This window comes from Myotis myotis, unplaced genomic scaffold (genome assembly GCF_014108235.1).
Source record: "Myotis myotis isolate mMyoMyo1 unplaced genomic scaffold, mMyoMyo1.p scaffold_m19_p_6, whole genome shotgun sequence".
In the NCBI taxonomy this organism is placed as follows: domain Eukaryota; kingdom Metazoa; phylum Chordata; class Mammalia; order Chiroptera; family Vespertilionidae; genus Myotis; species Myotis myotis.
The window spans coordinates 73,101,938-73,124,224 of NW_023416368.1; the positions used below are offsets into that span (position 1 = coordinate 73,101,938).

Genomic DNA, 22,287 nt, shown 5'->3' on the forward strand with positions numbered 1-22,287 from the left:
GGTATCTGGTTTGTTTGGGTTCTATAATTGAAACACTGTTTCAACTCCAGCTCTGAGATCCCAGCTGGCTGAAAGCAGGTTTCTGGGGTTTTGTTTAGCTTCTATATTTGTAACAATGTTTCAAACTGCAAGCTCAGAGGCTGGCAGCGGCAGGCGGGGAACATTGGAGTCCTCTGTCACTGAAGAAAGCAAGCAAGCCTCATGTTCGCTTCAAGCTGCCTGGCTGCCAGCCGCCATCTTGGCTGGCAGTTAATTTGCATATCGCCCTGATTAGCCAATGGGAAGGGTAGCAGAGGTACGGCTAATTACCATGTTTCTCTTCTATTAGATAGGATCATTGACTATATTTTCTATGCTGTACTTTACATCCCCATGATTATTTTGTAACTACCAATTTGTACATATTAATACCTTCACCTTTTTCACCCAACTTCCCAATTCCTCTCTCCTCTGGCAACTGTCAGTTTGTTCTCTGTATCTATCAGTCTGTTTCTATTTTGTTTGTTTGTTTGTTTTGGTGTTTAGATTCCACATATAAGTGAAAACATATGGTATTTGTCATTCTCTGACTGGTTATTTCACTTAGCAAAATACCCTCTAGGTCCATCTGCATTGTTGCAAATGGTAAGATTTTATTCTTTTTTTATGGCCAAGTAGTATTCCATTGTATACATGTACCTCCACTTTTTTATCCACTCATCTACTGATGGGCATTAGAAACTGCTTCCATATCTTAGCTGTTATAAATAACTGCAATGAGTATAGGAATTCATACATTCTTTCAAATTAGTGGTTTGGGTTTCTTAGAATATATACCCAGAAGTGGAATTGCTCCTCAACATCATTAATCATCAGAGAAATGCAAATTAAAACCACAATAAAATATCACTTCAGACCTGTCAGAATGGCTATTATCAATAAATCAAAAACAACAAGTATTGGTAAGGATGTAGAGGAAAGAATGCTTATGCACTATTGGTGGGAATGAGGATTGGTGCAGCCGCTATGGAAAACAGTATGGAGTTTCCTAAAAATATTAAAAATAAAACTCCCATATGAAATCTTCTTAAGTAACCTTGGTTCATTTGGCTGAACGAATATTTAAGAGCATAATATTGACCAAATCATGCTCTTGCTCCTGAATCTTGGCCTGCTCCTCACTGCCTATTGGGTAACATCCAGCATCTCTGGTTTAGTTTGCCTTAGACTATTTTGCATGTGATTTTTATCTGAATATCTTCCCATACACCTAATTTTGCAACCAGGATACAGAATCAGCCTATCCTCAAAATGCCTTTATAATATAGATAAAAAATATTCACATTGCTGGGAATCTTTTGTTGTTCTTCACCATTTTTATTGCTAATAGCTCCCCCAACTAAAACTTGGTTATTTTATTTTAATCTAATTTAGTACTTTATCGATGAGTACGCTTAATATTTAAGAACTACTTATAAAATTAATGCATTAAAATTTAACAAGAAAGGCGTTATTATCAGAGAAATAGCTATTTTCACTTCCTTACATTAAGAGAACCCAACAGCATGGGTGGACCTGGAGACTATTATGCTAAATGAAATAAGCCTCTCTGAGAAAGATAAGTATTAGATGATCTCACTTATTTGTGGAATCTAATGAACAAAATGAATTGACCAACAACATAAGACCCAAAGCATGGAGGCATGGAACTAACATACCTCGATGTGGGGGTGGAGTGGGGGGGGGCAAGGAGAGATAAACCAAAGAATTTATATACGTATATACATAGCCCATGGACATGGACAATAGGGTAGTGAAGACCTGGCGGGGTGGGTGGGTAGGGGCTGGGTGGAAAGGAGTAAAGGGGGAGAAAGAGGGAGACATCTGTAATATTGTCAACAATAAATGTACATATTTAAAAAAAAATAAAAGAGAGAGAACCCAATTTAGAGGGTGACCTCACTCCCCCATGAAGTAGGCACGCCATCTAGTGACAGCTCCCCCACACTACAAACCTTGCCTCAGGCCTGCAAACCCGAAGATTCACCTTTAAATTTTCCTCAAGGAATATATCAAAACGAAACTTTAAAAAAAGATATAACATAGTGCCTTAAGAAAAAATATTGAATAATATTTTTTGTATGGCATTAAAATTAAACCTGCATACCAATTAATTTAAGGTTGACTATATATAGATAAGTTCAGAGAAACAGAAGGACCTGAAGTTCTTATGTGTTGACATTAATCAGTGATGTATTTGGATCCACTTTGAAAGAAGAAATTTTTTAAAAAAATGTCTGTTACCTTGGCTGAATCTCTGATAAAGTGTGAAAAATTTCTTTTCCCCTAAGATGACATATATAACAAACCCTGCAGAGTATACTCTGAATAAACATTAGCTGAGGAGCAGCATAATAGTTCAGAGTAGCATAGACTTTGGACCCAGATGGTCTGTTGTGACAACTTTCATGAACTGGAGCACAAAACTCAATTGCTCAGAAGGACCATTTCACATCTGGAAACATGGCAATAACAATATCTTCGTTGTATGAGAAATAACATATGCAAACTATTTGGTCTATATCAGGTAATCAATAACAAGTGATCATTCAGTTTTAATGATTATTATCCTTTTACCTTTGATAATGTGTAAAGAGACATAAAACTGCTTTTCAAGCTTAAAAACTATTATCCCTAGTCCCCAATTTCTTTCTTTATCATAGCATTTAGTGCACATGTTGATAGACATCATGACTCTCAATACCTGGTGAGAAATACCAACCTTATTTAGTAAATATCTGACAACAACAATTACAAAATAAATTATCTATAGAATACATTAAAAACCTTTTATATCTACTATATTTTTTAAAGTATTCAGAAAAAGTAAGTTGTTTGTACTTACAACTCTCCAGTTGCATTATGCACGTTTGCACATCCATCGGAAAATTCTTGAGATCCATTGGACAGGAAAGTGTTAATGTCAATCTGAAGAAATTCAAAGCAATTATTCTTTAAAAAAATTATGACATCCTATGAATGTTATATTGTTCAGGGTACAATTGGAAAGCAAAGTTGCTCTCGGTAGTGACTAATGTTTATTCAAATAAGATTTGTTCCAAGTTGGCTGTTATTTATCCTGAAACAGCTGTACCTTTATATATAAATCTGATTTCGGGGGAAGGGAGAAGAGCTGTATATTTAAACATCCAATCACATATATTTATCTATCCTTTTTTTCCCTTTAGAGATGGCTATAGACATCTAAAAGAAGTCTTTATTTCCAGAAGAGATCTTCAAAAAAGAAATCTGAGAGTGAGATCGATAAAATGAACACCAAATGCCAAAGAATACACTTCCCCCAAATCACATGGAGCATATTTGAGGAGGCAAGTATATCCTGGGAATTGGAGTTCTAAACGTGGTAAGTTGGAGCGCAGAGATGCAATCCTTTGTGACAACTCCCTGTCATCTTTGTAACTGCATGAAAGAAGTTGTCACGAACATCCAGCAGTATTCAGCAGGGGAATAAACTCTGAATCTACTCCCTAGAATTGTCAAGTCCTACCTAGAACTGACAATTCTAGGTGATAGAGTGGGGTTTCCCATTGTGGGACTAGGGCATGTCACCAGGTCTTATCAGGGTCAAGTAACAGCCCTCTAGAATAGGTGTGACATCTTTCCATGCTCACCAAACAGACTTCTGATTTGGCTTCACGCCAAGTGACTTGGATGGTGTACACTGGCACTTTCCCTCTTCCAGAAAGTATTTGGATGTAGGCATCCCAAACCATTCATCACTTTTGAATTTATTTATTTTTTTATTGGAAAAGTTTATTACCAAGATATCTTCAGGGATTACCAAGACTTTGTAGTTCCTGGACCTGAGAAAAATACGCCCAGATCTAATCAAACCCAAGTTTATTTAAAGCAAGTTTTTTCTGAGATCTCTCTGGCCAGCTCCTGTCATAGCAAGTATTCCCAGTGAAATTTGTTACATTGATGAGCGCCCTAGGCGGAGTTGTTTACTTAAACTTTATGACCATAGTCAGATTACTTCACCCCATAATGGTTCAGTTTTCACCTCTCTAACATGAAGAAATGACAGTATCTGCTCTGGAGAGATGTGATAAATATGTTAGTAATACATGTAAAGAACTTTGATAAGTGCTTACACGCAGCAAACACTCAATAAATATTAGTAATTAAGGGTGACTAGTACATTCCACCACTCTAAGCCTTCCCTATCTCCCCCTCCACCAAATTATACAGGATGGGCACAAAATGACTGGATTAAATCCTAAAGCTTATATCAAAATACAAGCTTTTACAAAAGTAATTACCAGCTCTAGTAAATGAACCACATTCTCCAAAATAGCATTATGATACAGACCATGCATTAAAGTTGTAATGGTGTGTGTTCTACAGTGAAGACTCTCGGTGAGATCCAATGAACATAGTTTGAGAGACATAAATGAACGGACATGTGAAACTGCTAAATGTTTAAGATTCCCGGGAGGGTCATTTGACAGTTCACTCAAGTCAGAGTCCATAACACATGAACATAATTCATAGAGTTCACAATTCAAAAGCAATTTTCTCCTGGCTCAGCTAGGTTGAGTGAGTCTGTAAGCATGATTTTTGTAGATTTGCAAAATTCTCCCTTAAAAAGGCAGTTGTAAAATCAGTTGGACATGATGTTCTCTGTCTTGAGAAAGGGTTTATTAGAGGTGTGTACACAAGTACGTGTTGAGTGTATGCACATTAATTTTCCAGACATCCAAGGCCCACTGGCCAGCCAGCTCTAAATTTTGGCTTGCAGAATGAACTCTGTGACCTTTTGTACGGAAGTAAATAGCATTCTGAGAACCTTTTCCAGGCTCTCACCATGCATGTGATGTCAAATTCATATCCTGGCTATTTTTCTGGCATAAAATGAGAGACATTACATAATTCTTTTTTTAAAAAAAGTGCTTGAAAAGAATTATGTGGGGGGAAAAAACACTAGAACTCGTCATAAATCACATCCTGAAAAACATTTATTTATTGACACTCGTTTTGTTTATGACAGGACACAATTGCTTCTTTAACAGCATATGAATGAAAAAATATGTGTCGATGTTGTGGGTGTGATATTGAATTTCTTCATCAAAACATTACAAGTAAATTGTGATTTGTCCTGATCACATCAAAAGAAAACGAAATCAAAAGGTAATTAATCACATTCTACTGTTTTGGAAATGAGAATCTTCTTTGTGTTGAGAGAGGACACTGAGTTCTCTTTCTGGGACAAGACACATAAACAGGATATGGCGAAGTCTTGGCTTAGTGAAGAAGTAGAAATGTTAAAAAAAATGATTATAATATGTGACAATTGACCTCATTAAAATTGACATATTACCCATTTTTTGAGCAAGCTCTGCCCTAGCGTGTGCTGTCTATCTCAACCATTAACTGACGTATTAAAAAAATGCTTTGTCACTCCATTTTATGCTCTTTATGAAAATAAGTAGTATTTTTATGACTTTCTAATATTTCTAAATTTAGTGTTATAAGGACAATGGCAAGAGTCCTTATAGGGCTAATTTGAGGATTCTGGAAAATATCAGAATTTAAGCCTTTTTTTGTGGTTTATTTTTTTTGTTCAGTTTAGTTTTTTGTTTGCTTTTTAGAAATATAAAATTAACAACTCAATGCCTATTATATGCCAGGTAGTATGCTGGGTGCTTTACATATATTATTTCAGGCACACAAACTAATCTATAGTGACAAAAAGCAGATCTGTAGTGGCTCTGAGATGGGGGAGTAGGGCAGAGTTTGAGGGGCAAGAATTGTAAGGGTCATGAACTTTTGAGAGTGATACATACCTCCACTATCTTGATTGTGCTGATGATTTCATGAAAGTATAATACACATGTTGAAACTTATCAAATTGCATACTTTAAATATTTGTAGTTTATTACAATTCAATAAAGCTGCTTTTTAAATTATAAACAAAAATTTATTTTTCTCAAGTAAAGAGACTTGCCCTAAATCACAGCTAGTAAATTGTAGAGGCTTGATCTGGGTTGGGAGACATCTTGTTAGGTGTACCAAGACCACAAGGCTTTGATTATTCTTTTACCTTTGTCATTTCTTAGGGTTATCAATGCAGCTGCTAATTTTGAGGGATGTGATCATGTTGTTCCCCAGGAGAAGAGAAGGCTGGCTTGTATTTTGCTATAAAAGCCGTGCATTCCCCAAACTCCGTGTTTCGGAGCTGTGACACAGACCCATGGTGTGTGTTAAATTAATCTGGGCCTGTTGCACGGTTCCAATGAGACTTGAGGACAAGGGACAAGTAAGGCAAATATGGGGATGCTTGTGTTGCTTGTTGGCAGTGAGTAATACATTCCTTTGTCTCCGACCCAGGACTTTCGTGTCCTCAGTCAGCATCCGCTAGTCATATATTGGACTTGAATTGATGTTCTGCTTTTCAAATAATTTCTCTGTTTCCTATTTCTTGGTATCTTGCTTCTACTTCTTGGGAGACTCCTTCACATCATCATTCCAAGTATTCTACTATCCGCCCCCACCCTACACACACACTCTGGTTTAGTATTTGATCTTTTTAAAAATATATATTTTATTGATTTTTTACAGAGAGGAAGGGAGAGGGATAGAGAGTTAGAAACAACGATGAGAGAGAAACATCGATCAGCTGCTCCCTGCACACCTCCCACTGGGGATGTGCCTGCAACCAAGGTACATGCCCTTGACCAGAATTGAACCTGGGACCCTTCAGTCAGAAGGCCGATGCTCTGTCCACTGAGCCAACCAGTTAGGACTACTATTTGTTCTTATGCTCTGAGTGACTCATTTTCCTTTCCTAGAAGTATCTTATTTCATGTATCCAGTTGTCTCATCTCTCCAGAGATTTTTTTTATGGTCTCTTCTGCTCCCTGCACTTCCCCTTAAATCATTCATCTCTTTTTGTTTCTTTAATTTTCCTCTTTTATCTTTATTTTCTTTGCATGTTTCTTCTGACATCTGCTTCTTTTTTATTCTTGTTAATATTATAAGATGTCCTCAAATGTCTGTTTATATATAAGAACAAAGCACTAAAAACTATTTGGAGCTCAATTACTAGTGGATGGTTCATTGGGTAATAGTCTTATCTGTAAAATGATTATATGACCACCCAGATTTTGCATTGGAGGTTCCCTAAATGTCGATATCTGTATTTTTTTCTGTTGGGCAAGTTAATTTCTCCAGAGGCATATTCTTCTGACTACTGCTCAGTAAAAGCCTCGGTCTGGTTTTCAGCATTTTAAGGGAGAACAGGGGTATCACCGTTTAGTGTATCCCTTGTAATCCTTATTTTCTTGGTAAGATGCTTATGACAGACCCAGCTGTGCCTGTAGTCCCTACTTGTGAGGTTCTTGGCACAGGCTCTCTGAGGCTTTCTGTCTTGCTTTCTGCTCAGGTCAGAAGGCACAAAGGCAGCCCCTCATCTAAAGGACATAGTAGATGAGGAAAATTAGGAATAGAAAGCTCGCTGATGTTCCCACAAAGTTTAAGTTGATTCTTTCTCTTTGATCTCTTGTCTAGTCCCTACTTTCTGAAGTCCTCGCTGCCACAAATTTCTAAAAGTTTGAGGGTAATATGTCTTCCTTCTGAGTTCCTCACTTTGGCGTACATTCAGCTATCTTTGCCTGTTAAGTCAGTTTTCCCGAGTGCATTCACTTTCAAGCTTCCTAAAGCATGTGGTCATCATTCATCTGTCACAGTCTTCTTTTCCCTTCCTTTCACCCTCCTGTGTGTCAGGGCCACTTTATTCCTTATTTAGTTTACTTCTTTATTTTAGTGGTTTGAAGGAGAAAGTACAGATAAATGGGTAAGTTAAATAGGTCAGGTTTGCCAGGACATTCTGCTTCTTTCTTAAAACAACTAGGAAAGCCAGATCTCTCGTGAAGCATCACAGATGCTCCATTTGTAAATTGAATGAGACTTTTTTCCTAGCACAACTTTTGTTAACAAAGAAACTGTTTGCCAGTTGAAGATTTCAAAGTACTGTGAGATTTCCAAAAACAACTCATAGAAAAACAAATTTAGTCTTTGATCATGTGAGCCAGGATATAGCAAACAAAAACTGGGAGCTGAGAGACATCATCCTGTTTCATCTGAATTCATACAGAAAAGACAAAAATGCAATTCTGAATTATTCCATAATTTTCCTCAAAATATTAAAAGAAATGTGAGCAATTCATAATGGATAGCATTGTTTTTCAATTCCAATAAGATGATAAAAAAGTAAATATCCATAATCATTTAGCACACACACACATTATATTTCAATTCTATTGATGAAAAGATTCTAGACGTTATGACTTTTTGGATTTCCTGACATAATTTTTTAGATTCCCTGAGCTTCTCTGACTATTATTATTCCATGCTACCTGGTGATATATTCTTGCAGCCAAAATCTGTCTGCAATGAAACAGTACCTTATAATTAAAAATAAATCATACCTTTCACAAATTTTCAAGTTAACAGGAAAATTTAACTTGCTTATTTGCAGCCTGTCATGGATTCCCTGATATCCATCATGAATCCAAAACAAAGAAGAATCAAGGATTATGACCTGGAGTTTCAATCTCTCATCAAAAAATATGTATATCTAACTCATAAGTAATATATAACTCTTTCTGAAGAATTCAAATAATATAAACTCACATATAATAAAAATTAATTATTCAAAATCATATAGGACACTGTATTTCAATTCTATCAATGGAAATATTCTAGACATCATAATTGCAAAATGATTATTCCATTTCATCTGGTGATATATTCTTGCAGCCACCTTTATTCCTACCCAAATTCAATCACTTATTTCAATAGTTGGTTATTTTCTACCAGTTGTTGGGCATCCTTCTGAAGTCTTGCATAGTCTTACATAGATGTGTAATTTTACATGCACAGTTATGCTTACATTAGAGGCCCGGTGCACAAAAATGTGTGTACTCGGGGGGTCCCTCAGCCCAGCCTATGCCTTCTCGCTCCCTGGGGGATTGGGCCTAAGCTTGCAGTCAGACATCCCTCTGGCAGCCCAGGAGCCCTCGGGGGATGTCCACTTGCCAGCGGGGAGCAGGCCTAAGCTGCAGTTCCATCTTCCCACTATCTTTTGATTCTTATACTTTTTATAGTAATTTTCCAAAAAGGTTTAAAATTCTCTTGCTTTTACCTGGGATTCACCATTAAGTCATTTATTCATTTGGGAGCATAGGGATAAGTTACTGATGAAGTCTGAAATCTTCCTTTATATCTTATGTAGCAATGAATTATTCAGGATTATATTAACACATATTAGTCAGTTTTCAGCAATGTGACAAGTGTCAGGTAAGAGTAGAGTGATGTAGCCTTTTCACCCTCAGAAAGTAATGTATGTATTGAAAGGAAATTTATTCACATGAAATAGGAAAATATGAAAAACACAATACATTAGCATGATGTTTGTGTTTTGGTATTAATTATTGTTATATTTTTGGTATTAGTTGTAAAAGGCTACACGATCTTCTAAGAATTAACTTCCAAATAACTAAAATGTAAATAAAGTCTTTTCTAAAGGATAGTCAGAGAAGCTCAGGAAATCTAAAAAAAAAAACATATCGTTGAAAAATATTTTATGGAAAATGGATCTCAGAGAAACAAATCTCTATATTTCTTCACCTGTAAATATTACAAGAGTATGATACATAAAAACATACTAGTAATCACAATGTATGATTTGGCTACCATTTCATTTGCCCTTAAATCACTCACCCACCTGGCTGATTAAGTACCTGGGCTATTTGTTAAAAAAGCGGATTTCCAAGAATTATTCATACAGTTTCTGGATCTAAAACTTGGGTCTGCTATTGTTGATTAGACATATGTGGAAATAGTACATTAAAGTAATTTAGGTGGAACCATGAAAGCAGTTAATCAAAAATTTCAAAACACTCACTAAAAGCAAATAAATAAAACCCAACACTTTTCCAACAAAATCAGGAATTTAAGTCTGTAACTCACCTTATTGAATAAAGAACATTTCCATTCTTGAAAATTCTTAACAGTTTGTTGTCTGTAGTAACTTCGTGAAAGTTGGCACCCTTTTCATTGGCAAAGAACAGGTCAGGTTTCCAAATGGAGTCCAACATGGAAGGATCTAGGTCTAAAGAGTCATCAGGATATTCACTATATGCAAGGCGAGGATCGTTCCATTTCTGACGAAGAAAGATATTCACTCTGTAATCCTGCAATGAAAGAAGGAAAGTGTGTGTGTCGGGGGGGACTTCTGCTTTAAAGAGTTTAGAATCTTATGTGCTATTTTGGGGGGCTTCTCTGAATTATAACAAAAGCCACTGACATCCTTGTGAGCCTTCCACCCCACACGATCATCACTCACTATCGACAAGAGTCATTTTATTTCTGAGGCTTTCTCTGAGTTTTCAGTGATCTATACACCTCCAGAGAAATGGCCACACACTTTTCTCATACATATGTCTTGTGGTTCTATTCAAAATTCACTCTCCTGGTCTGTCAGAATAAAATATTGGGCTGCTTGCTACCTGACACCTGAAGTAAAATATTTTCAGCTTTGCATTTATTTTCTAGAACCATTTATTTTAGTGGGTATCTAAGAGCATCTGAAATGCCTCTAGTGAAATTTTCTTGAAAGCTCTCTGTATTATAAAAATGACCATATATACTTTTTGATAATGAAGACACATACTCTCATGTTTAATATAGTATGCAAATTCTATAAAATAGGTGACTTGGGAAAAATAACAGGGGACTTTAGAGTAATAAAAGAATAATAAAGGCACATTATTGCCAGCAATTCTTTAAGAAGATTTAGCTCATGAGATATCCAAATTAGACCTTTCATAGTTACATTTAAAAGAGAAAGAGTCACTGATTTCAGCCAAATTCTTGTTCACAAATTCTGGACTAATGTATAAAATGACAGGACTGATAGCTGGGGGTCATAGGTAATGCTTATATCCACATACTGTGTACACATTACAAATATAACTTTCACCTTAGATTTTTGAAATGAGCAAATAAACATGTAAATTTGATTACAAGCATGAGTAATGTGAACATTTCTAGAAAGCTTCATTTGCGTGAAAAAATAGGCTGAAGATATTCAGAGAAACTGAACACTAGTTTTTATCTATCTTTTTATTCCTTGAATCCCAAATTATTACTTGCCAGAATATAGTAGTTAAGCAATCACAAAGGATGCTTCCATAATATTAGACCCGGTAGATGGCTTACCTTGCAGGTAGATCTAATTTAGAGTGTGTAGTGAATGTAACAAATCTGTATGTTCCCTTAGTCATTTTTTTGTGCACCGAGTCCTCTATCTTCTGACTCTAGCTGATGTTACACACCAAATAATATATTTTCTGCCTGCTAGGTGCCCCATGTATCTTCAAAAGTACCAACGGAGCAGAGTTCACATCAGCTTCTTTACCATAAAGCTTACGACAGTGTGGAAATCTTACCAACCGTAAGGGTGTGTAGAACCTGTAAATGGGAATGTATGAGTGAACTCCTACCAGACAAGGACAGTCATCCTCTCCTGGCCTAGAGTTCAGAGTACCATGAAGCACACCTCCACGGTGGCCACTTCTTGGGTCCCTCACCATTCTGCTGTCTGTGCCTCCGCCCTAACCACCACCAAGAGGTGGTAATTAGACTCAAGTCAGTTTCTCTCTGCCTTACCTATATAGGAGAAGGCTAAAGCAAGACAAGTGATACCTGCCAGGGAAAAAAATAAAGAATTTTCTTTTGGACTGGACCCGGTAGATGGCTTACCTTGAAGTATTTTTATGCTGTAACTAATTTATTAACTGAGAACACTCTGTAGTCATTCAGACTGTGAGGCAAAAATAAAACGAATTTTAAGCTCAGCACGTGTAATAAAGCTTGGCTCAATCTCTTTATCCCTATGTTATTGATTTAGTGATAAACTTTATAAACCCGATCTCGGATCTTCCAGGAACGCTCTTTGCTCTAAGAGTGAGCTAAAAAAGCCACCGAGTTTCCTTCAAGAACAAAATCAACTGTCAGCGGTAGCCAAAGCCAAGTGTTCACCTGCATCCACTGTGCTCTTTCTTCCAATAGCCAGAAATACCTTTGTTTCTGAACACATTTAAGCATTTGATTTAGGGCCAGTGACCAAAGCAAAACTCAAAAATAACCATCTCCTGAAAAACTAGAAACTTACGTTTGAACACTCCTCATAGTTGGGTTTTGCCCTGCTTGCAAATGAACATTATGCTGAGAAACTTCTCTCTTACACAACCAAATTCAGCATTTCAAAAAATAATTTTTAAGGCTGATTCTTTATAGCCAACATATCCTATTTATACCCAGCAACCAATTATAGTAATTGCTTTTGAATCCTGATTGTGAAAATGTGCAAAGCGTACATATAATGACATAGTAAAATAATACCACCTTAAAAGAAGTCCTTGCAATGCAATTTGAAATAACTTGCTTATAATAGAAGACCATGGACTGGAGAAGGAAACGGCTTTGCAAAGTAGAAACTAATGGATGTGTGTGCAGCATACGCAAAAACATCTTAAATGGACTTATGTAGAACAGTTATATGTGAGTAAAAAAAGGCAGTAATAAATATGAGATAATACATACTGAGAGTGAAATCAATATTTATAGTTCTCATTTCTAAAATCTAGACATATTTTGAATTCATGACACTTATATGGAATCATAATATTTTAGGACAGAGATATTAATGGCCTTCAGAATCATGAGAGATACATTTGTGTTGTTTTAAGCCACTAAATTTGAATCTGTGGCAATTTGCTAGAGCAGCAATAGCCAACTGATGCATTTATATTTTTGAATGGATTTTAATATATGCGCATTCTCATTTTTTAATGAAATCCCTAGAATAATACATTATTTTTGTCAGTTAGTCTAGAGCAGCGGTTCTCAACTTGTGGGTCGCCAACCTGTGGGTCGCGACCCCTTTGGAGGTCGAACAACCCTTTCACAGGGCTCGCCTAAACCATCGGAAAACACATATATAATTACATATTGTTTTGTGATTAATCACTATGCTTTAATTATGTTCAATTTGTAACAATGAAAATACATCCTGCATATCAGATATTTACATTACGATTCATAACAGTAGCAAAATTACCGTTATGAAGTAACAATGAAAATAATTTTATGGTTGGGGGTCACCATAACATGAGGAACTGTATTAAAGGGTCGCGGCATTAGGAAGGTTGAGAACCACTGGTCTAGAGGGTAGAACATTTAAGGCAACATCCCTGGATTCCTAGCCAAATGGAAAAATTAACTCAAAATTCTTCCTGTTTTTAGGAGTCCTAATCAGAGATACTGGCATATTTCAAAATGATCAGAAAAATAGCTTTCTTTTCTCAAAGAAATAAGGACAAAGGGAAAACTCCCTGACACTTACTTTGTTGGTTTACTTTGTTAGATTTTCTAATTCCGAAGTACTACACAATATAGGCTTACCATGCATCACAAAGTGCAGAATACTAATACTCAGCAGTGGAATAATTGCTCCTAATGTCATCTCCATAATATGCCATCTGCTCTATGATCCCCACCACAGGCAGGGTGGTCGGCTGGGGCCACTGACTGAAATAATGGCCCATTGGGAAAGTGCCTTTCAGTTCTGTTACTAAACCAACAGGGGGAAAAGCCATCTTATAAGAACTATTTAGAAGCTCAGAAAGGTTATTTCAAATCTCTCCTTGACTGCTTCATTATCCATATGTTTATATATTCTCTAGAAAAGGGCAGCACCATTTTAAAATTATGAAGATTTTTTTTAAAGGAAACCTAGTTATGTACCAATTATGGAAATACAAAGTTAAGAATTCACAAAAAGTAAAGTAGACTCGCGAAATAATTGTAGCATATTAATTATAAACAAAATGCATCCTTGTTTTTTAGAACTTGGGAGTGTTTTTATAATAATAGTTTTTAAAGGAGATAATCATTATTAAAATTCATCTAATTTATTAGGATTGGTCAGAACAAACGTGTGCTGAATCAGTGAAATAACATTCTGTATGTCTCATCCAGTAAACTCTGTTTAAATATAAGATTGATTCTAGTCCTTTCAGGCTGCTATAACAAAATACCATAGACCAGGAGCCTTATAAACAATCAACATTTATTACTCTCTGTTCTGGAAGCTGGAAGTCTGAGATTAGGGTCCCAATAAGTATGTGAGGGTCCCCCTCTGGGTTGCAGACTTCTAATTGTATTGTCCCCTGGCAGAAGGTGATAGGCGCTCTATGGGATCTCTTTATGAGAGCACTAATCCCATTCATGAGTGCTCCAATCCTCAAGACTCAAGTAGCTCCCAAAGGTCCCACCTACTAATACCATGCCTTTTGGGGGGACTAGGATTTTAACATATGAATTGAGGGGGATGACAAACAAGCAATAGCAAGATTGAAAATTAAACCACTGGCAAAACAATAAAAAGATATACAGTTGACTCTTGAACAATACAAGGTGGTGGAGTGCCAGCCCCAATAGTTAAAAATCTGGGTATAACTTTTTACTCCCCCCAAACTGAACTAGAGACAGCCCTTCGCATGAGCACGTTTTGCATCCACAGATTTTGCATCTGCAGATTCAACCAACCGAAGATCAAAAACAGTATTTTCCATCTGTGGTTGGGAATCCACGATCGGAAACAGTAGTTGGGAATGTGTAAATACTGGTCTTGATCCTGAGTTGGTTGAATCCACTATACGAAGGGCCAACTCTATTGAAAAGCCTGTGTGTAAGTGCACCCACTCAGTCCAAGACCATGTTCTTGAAGGATCAGCTCTACTCCATTCAGAACACTGTGCAGTGCCTAATTTCTGGAGAGGTAAACTTGTTCATTGGATTATTATTCCATAAATCAGTAGAGATTTATTCCAAGTAATATCATTTATCCAGTTTGGGCATGCCTGGATTTAGAGCTAAAGACCTACACAGAGCCAGTAACTGCTTCCTTTTATTGAAAAAAATAGTAATTTATGCAGCTCTATGAGTGTAAGGTAACAAGTTATTCTCAGCCTTAGTGTGCTCATGGCAGTGCTCCCCAAGACTGCACTTATCTAGAGGTACCCTTCTGCCTCCCAGCGCTCACTTCGTGCGTCCCTACTCAATTCCCCTTGGCAAATTCCATGCGCAGTTCTCAGCATTCTCACAAGCCGCGCTAGACAGCCAGGAAGAATGCTCTCTCTCTCCTTCATAGCAAGTTGTGCCAACAAACCTATAGCTAAGGGGCGGGGGGGGGGGGGGGGGGGGGGGATGACACGATTACCTGCCTCATATTTCTGCCCAAATTAGTTCCTAAACTTCTATCCACTTCATTTTGTATTTTAACAAGTAGGAAAAGAAAGCTTATATACTTCCTCTGGTTTAGGCAACATAGACTTGGAAATTCTGCTACTAGTACTTTCATTCATGACCCCAAATTTATATCAACATTTATATCCAACATAAAATGTGCTCACTTGTTTGGATTGGCCTGTTAAAATGAACATAATCATTTTTTTACACATAGCACTTATTAATTTGCATTTAATGATATGTGGGCAATGATCCTCTTATAAAGCAGTTATTATTATTTATTTGGGGGGCTTCCATTAAACAATTATTGTTCCATTACTGAAATGTATGATTTGGATCATAAAAAGAGATTTTGGAAAATGAACTATTATTTAGTCTTTGTAACATCTTATTTTCAATCAATGCTACAAAAGCTCTTCAAATCAAATAGGAAATTCTAAGAACCCACTATTAGAAAGAAAAATTTTCTGAGGATAGCTGAGACACACTTTACACTTTCAAGGAAAGGGAATCTATAATAATAAAAACATAATATGCTAATTAGACCCGACAGCCAAACGACATTCTGGACGATCTTCTGGATGAAGCTGCAGCAGCAGCGGCTGAGGCAGAGGTGGTTAGGGGCAATCGGGCAGACAGGCAAGCAGTTAGGGATAATCAGGCAGGCAGGTGAGCAGTTAGGGGCAATCAGGCTGGTAGGCCAGTGGTTAGGGGCAATCAGGCAGGCAGACAGAATGGTTAGGGGTGATCAGGCAGGCAGGCAAGAGGTTAGGGGCAATCAGACATGCAGGCGAGCAGTTAGGGACAATCAGGCAGGCAGGTGAGTGGTTGGGGGTGATCAAACAGGCAGGCAGAGTGGCTAGGGGTGATCAGGCAGGCAGGCAGGTGAGCGGTTAGGAGCCAATGGTCCCGGATTGAGAGAAGGATATCTGACTGCCAGTTTAGGCTAGATCGAGCCTAAACCGGCAGTTGGGCATTCCCTGAGTGGTCCCAGATTGCGAGAGGGTGCAGGCCAGGCTGAGGGACACCACCCCTGCATGAATTTTGTGCACTTGGCCTCTAGTATCATAAAATAATTTTTGAAGATCTTCCAATTAGTGTGTTTCTTGAATGTATGGTGTAAACTGGTAAACTGTGTTATGTATCTTATCATAGGTGCCTTTTTTTCTTTACTTTAAATTTGGTCAAATATCTACATATAATTTTTACCATTAGTGACATTTAGTACATTCACAATATTGTGTAACAATCACCACTATTTATTTTCCACATTATTTCATCACCTCAAAAGGAAACCTTGTGCCTAAGCTGTCACTCCCCATTCCCCCATCCCTCCAGCCCCTAGAAACCTCTAATCTGCTTTCTATCTCTATACATTTGCCTACTCTGAATATTTTATATCAATAAAATCATTTGATATGTGGCTTTTTGTGTCTGGCCCTTGTACTTAGCATTATATTTCCAAGGTTTATTTTACATCTGTTTTTAAAGTGCTTTTAAGGACATAAAGATCATCTGTTTAATATACCAAAAAATTGAAAGTTCTCATTGGGAGAATTATAAATGTAAGTTGATGTAATTTCAAAGACAAATGTTTTTGTAAATAAATATCATATATATAATAATATGTAAAATCACAATTCACAACATAAAAGATGAAGTTAATAACTATTATTAATTGAATAATTACTAACTTTTGGGCATGAAGCTACATGCCTTAAATATAATTTGGAATTGGAAAAATGCTGATTTAAAATTTGCCTTGTTTGTAAGTTTTCAGGAATATATTTAGACCTAATAGCTTCATCTTACATTACAAGTATTTTTCATGATAGCAAAATCTAACACTGTCAGAGCATCTTCTAGGTGCTTCCCAGCAATCAGTAGCAGGTCTGATTTTACTATTATATGTAACTAGAGGCCCATGAAATTCATGCACAGCGGGGGGGTGCCTCCCTCAGCCCAGCCTGCACCCTCTCACAATATGGGATCCTTCAGACATCACTCTAGCAATCCGGATGACTGGCTCCTAACCACTTGCCTGCCTGCCTCATCTCCCCTAACCACTCTGCCTGCCTGCCTGATCACCCCTAACTGCTCACCTGATTGCTTGATCGCCCCTAATTGCCTCTGTCTCACCCCCCGTCACGGTGGCTTCCTCTGGAAGGACATCTGAAATGACGTCCGAAAGGTTGTTTAGCTGTCCGGTCTAATTAGTATATTACACTTTTATTATTATAGATTTGGGACTAATATTACAGAACTGACTAATAAAGGTAGATTTATTCTGAGCCTATATAACATCAAATATTACTAAAGTAAATAAATTATACAAACTAAGTTTCCTTACCTTAAGTGTTTCCAGTTTAAATATACTGAGATTTTTAGTTGTATACCTACATATTTTTAAATTATATACCTACATCTGTTATTTTGTGGTAATCTTCATACTTCCCTTCACAACTTTAATGAACTATTAAATCACATTTTAGTGACACTTAGCAGCTTGGATTTGGGGGGAAGACATGGTTTAATAAATAAAAGCAAAGGAATAGATGTTATTAGCAAAGGATTTTTATTGTATTTGTTCTTACAGTTGTCTTCAGTAAAATAAAATGTTCACACAAATAAATTATTTCAATAAGTATTTTCAAATTGTTCTTAACACTGAGACTTGTTACCATATCACACTTTCACATTTTAATTGACATTTAAATTTCCAGTGGCTTTTCTGAAAATACTTTATAGTCTTTTGGCAAGCTTTTGATTCATGAGGGCTCATATTGGATATTATTTACTAATACAGGATGAATATTAAAGAAAAAAAAAACCTCCCATTTGAAAAGTTTTAGTGAGTTAATTATTATATGTTCAAGATGAAATTAAATTGTATTTTGAATGAGTTTTCCTTCTGAGCAATCCAGATAATTTTTAATTAGCCATTTGTTGATTTGGAGATTTGCCAAGAAGCTGTGTGGGGACTATTAACTGCATTTTAAAGCTGTAGAGGAATTAACTTCTTTTAGAAACAATTATTGCAGCCTAATTTAGGATAATGCTTGAGAGTAATAGGTAAAATTTTGCTTCTTCTGCATCAAATGAAATAACCACTTTAAAAATCTACAACTTGTTCTTAAGTATATTACCTAAATAGTATAGATGCAACCCACCAAAATCAGAATTAAAAAGAAAATGTTATCAATCATTAGGTATTTTACTTCTTGATAGACAACACCACACATTTTAATATTTCTATATTTACAGATATCTGGGATTATGCTGACACTTTTAAATGTATTTGGGTATAGGGTATCATGACAGGCAAACGATAAGTTGTCCCAATTCCTTAAGTTTTTACTTTTCATAAAATAGTTGGCAACCTGTGGGTGTGCTTTTCTATTTGAATTTATAAATTTGAGTACACGTATACTTTATAAAATGCAAATCCTATGGTGGTTTTAGCACAATGTAGATGATAAAACTTTCAGAAACACTTAAATGTGATTATTTTACTTCTACATTATAGTTTTGTCCTGGTCCATTTCTGAACCTGTTGATATATTACTTCCTCTATAAAATTATCTTTCAACTTCTACTGGGATATTTTCATGATGGAAAAATTATTTTAACTGATGAGAACATGTGGAATTAATTGTCTTTACCAATCCCATTTTATAGGGCCAGGAACAAAAAGTGAGATCTTCCTAATTTCCATCCAGGCCTTAAGCTCTCACTGCATGATACACAATATACTGCTTACAACAAATGATATCATCTCAAAGTCAAGTTCTCTTTGAAGTTGACAGATTATTTTCTCTCAGGGGCTATGCTCACCCCAGCTGAATTCCACTGAGTGACTTCTGTTGTAACCATGTACAAAAGGCCCAGGAGACCTGCCCAAACCCCTGACCTACAAAATTAGGAGCTATACAAAAATGTTTGTTTTTATAAGATACTCAGTTTGGGGGTAGTTTGTTATGCAGCAACAACCAAAGTAGATTTGGTAACTGGAAATGGGGCTGCAGTAAGAAAATAACCCAGGTGCAATGGACTTTGGGACCAGGCAACAGGCAGAAGCTTGAAGGTTTTGGAGACTTTGGGCATAGCTGAAAGGATGAGGAGGAAATTATCATTAGAGGATGGAAAAAAAACAAAACAAAAAAACCCCCAACACCTTTGTTTTGTGGTGGCAGAAAGTTTGGCAACACTGTCATCTCAATAATGTGGGAAATAGAAAATGCAACTAATGGACTATTGTATTTGGCTAAGGAGATTCCAAGCAAAATCTCACCATTTTAATGGACTCAGGGTAAACATCTCAAGGGTATGGCTGTGAAACCCCTGTATATAGTTCAGAAGATTGAAAAGTTACTTCATAAATTTTCTCAACCAGAGCAAAAGGTTTCTATGCATTTCAAGAGTGTTTTCACACAGAATCTTAACTTCCAGTCCAAGGTAGAGAAGCTCACAAAATGGTAACACACATAGGAAGCCCACAGAAATGGTAAGAGAATTCAATTGGTAGAAACACCATCAGCAAGGAAGGGAGAGGGAGAAAGAGATAGAAACCTTAATAATGAGAGGGAATCATTGATTGGCTGCCCCCCTCATGCCCCACATTGGGGATCAAGTCCGCAACCCAGGCATGTGCCCCTGGCTGGAATCAAACTTGGGACCCTTCAGTCCATGGGCCGGCGCTGTATCCCCTGAATCAAACCTGCTAGGGCTCATCCCCACTCACTTTTTAAATGGGAGTGTCTATTGCAGTTATCCTAGGCTTGCATCACCTTTGCATGTTGACTGTATGTGGGGTAGATAACCTACCTCTTAAATTAACAGATCGTTTGATCAAAAGGAAACATAATCAAGCTCTTCTCTTTTGGAGCTTGATGTTAACTTAGACCCGACAGCTCGAGCCCAGACTTCTTTCTTTTTTTTAATCCCTCACCATGCATCTGAAGGAGATGTTTTCATAGATTTTTAGAAAGGGGAAAGGAGGAGGAGGAGGAGGAGGAGGAGGAGGAGGAGGAGGAGGAGGAGGAGGAGGAGGAGGAGGAGGAGGAGGAGGAGGAGGAGGAGGAAGAGGAGGAGGAGGAAGAGGAGGAGGAGGAGGAGGAGGAGGAGGAGGAGGAGGAGGAGGAAGAGAAGGAGGAACATTGACGGTAGGAGGGATCGAACCCAAAACCCAGGTATGTGCCCTGACCAGGAATTGAACCATGACCTTCTGGTGCAAGGGATGGCATTCCAACAAACTGAGCCACACATGCCAGGGCAGTGAAGTAGTTTCTCTTCCAGCCACTGAACACCAGCTGGACCACCATTTGTCACCAGTGGTAAGCTGCAAGAATGAGAACCATGGACTGTTTGGCCTGCTTGTCTTTGAAGGTCATGTATATTTCAATCCTTGAAGGAGAGAACACTAGTAGTGCATAGAAACCAGTGGTGATATTTACGAAAATTTTTACCTATGACCATCTAAAGTGAAGTATATCATTTTGCAGACCAAGTGCTAAAAGTCCATAGCAAAATATAATGCCATAGGCATAAAGGATTCAAGAAATGAGAAGTGAGCTGCCTGCTTTTGTCTATACTGGGAGTTAAAAGAAAAAAATATCCAGCTCAGAAATTTAAATTGGTAGGTTAAGGTATGGCTGGAGAGCCAGGGATTTGTCATGATTTTTCTCAAAGAGTAGCTTCTGTAGCTTTAGGGGTAAGGATTGTATGGTTGAAAATTAGAGTCAAAGGATGGCCCTCTGGGCTACGAAACTAAAAAGTGCATTATATTCCCTCACTTGCAGGGTGACATATGTGAATGTTAGGGTCCAAATGGGAGAGAGTGAAATTTCTAGTATTGGAATGATAAGACTTGGGAGGATTTGTAAAACTCCAAGCATCTGTAACCTGCAGCATGTTTTTGAAAATAGTACCACCAAGCCATATCCTGGTTTATGGGGGTGGGAATGGGAACAAGCAGAGGCCAGGTGTCTGGGCCCTGGCATCTCTCTCCTGGAAGCTTTACTAATAGACGGGTTGACCTTCAAGTTCTTGGTGAAGTTTTCAGGAAGTTCTTAAAAATGTCCTGTGAAGAACTTTCCCTCTCAGGAATCTACCTGAGACACAGTTTCTTCTTGGTAAAAAAATTACTCTTATACAACCTTAACAAGGAAAAAGAGAAGCTTATCTATCTCTCTATCTCTCTATCTATCTCTCTATCTCTCTATCTATCTCTCTATCTATCTATCTATCTATCTATCTATCTATCTATCTATCTATCATCTATCTATCATCCATCATCTATCTATCTATCTATCTATCTATCTATCTATCTATCTATCTATCTATCTATCTATCTATCATCTATTGACCGATTTTTTAGTAAACTACACCTTTACAGGACATTCCTCTGGCTAAGCCATGATAGTAATATCTTATGCATTATGTGTATTTCATAAAAATTTGTTGCCACTGGGCCAGGTTTGAGGATGAACTCCATGGGAAATCATTTTGAGAATGGTTTTATCAAATAGTGGAAGATATGATGCAATGCTGGTTATATGAGTAAAATGAAAACATTAATATTATCACAGAAGCAGAAAAGGAAACAAATCTGGCCCTTGTGTCAAACATGGAAAATAAATTTGAAACACATCTGAATGTACTTGCAGTTAGTATAGGTGTGTGTGGGGGGGAGGGGGCACACATAAAGTTTGGAAAATAACATCTTATAAAAAGGAAGATATTCATATGTTAATAAAGAGAGAATATAATTTAGTCTCCAGTCCACATGTATGAATAGTTTTGCAAATAGCTAGAGGGCATAAAATATATCTCTTTTCCCTAAGAATACCCAGTGCTTCTGACCTATTTTCTCCTGTTGTTCCATATGCTACCAAGCAATGAGGATAGAAA

The 22,287-nt window shown here is 37.1% G+C and overlaps 1 protein-coding gene across 2 annotated transcripts in view; it reads right to left on the reverse strand.

Annotated features, from left to right (window-relative positions):
- The window catches only part of GLRA3 (glycine receptor alpha 3), a 128,718-nt gene that overhangs the window by 59,570 nt on the left and 46,861 nt on the right, over nucleotides 1-22,287 (reverse strand). For both annotated transcript variants that reach the window (XM_036314887.1, XM_036314888.1), the window contains exons 4-5: nucleotides 10,033-10,256; nucleotides 2,885-2,967 (exon numbers count right to left, since the gene is read on the reverse strand). In XM_036314887.1, coding sequence (XP_036170780.1) covers nucleotides 2,885-2,967; nucleotides 10,033-10,256 — 307 coding nt within the window. The remainder of the gene's footprint in view (nucleotides 1-2,884; nucleotides 2,968-10,032; nucleotides 10,257-22,287) is intronic.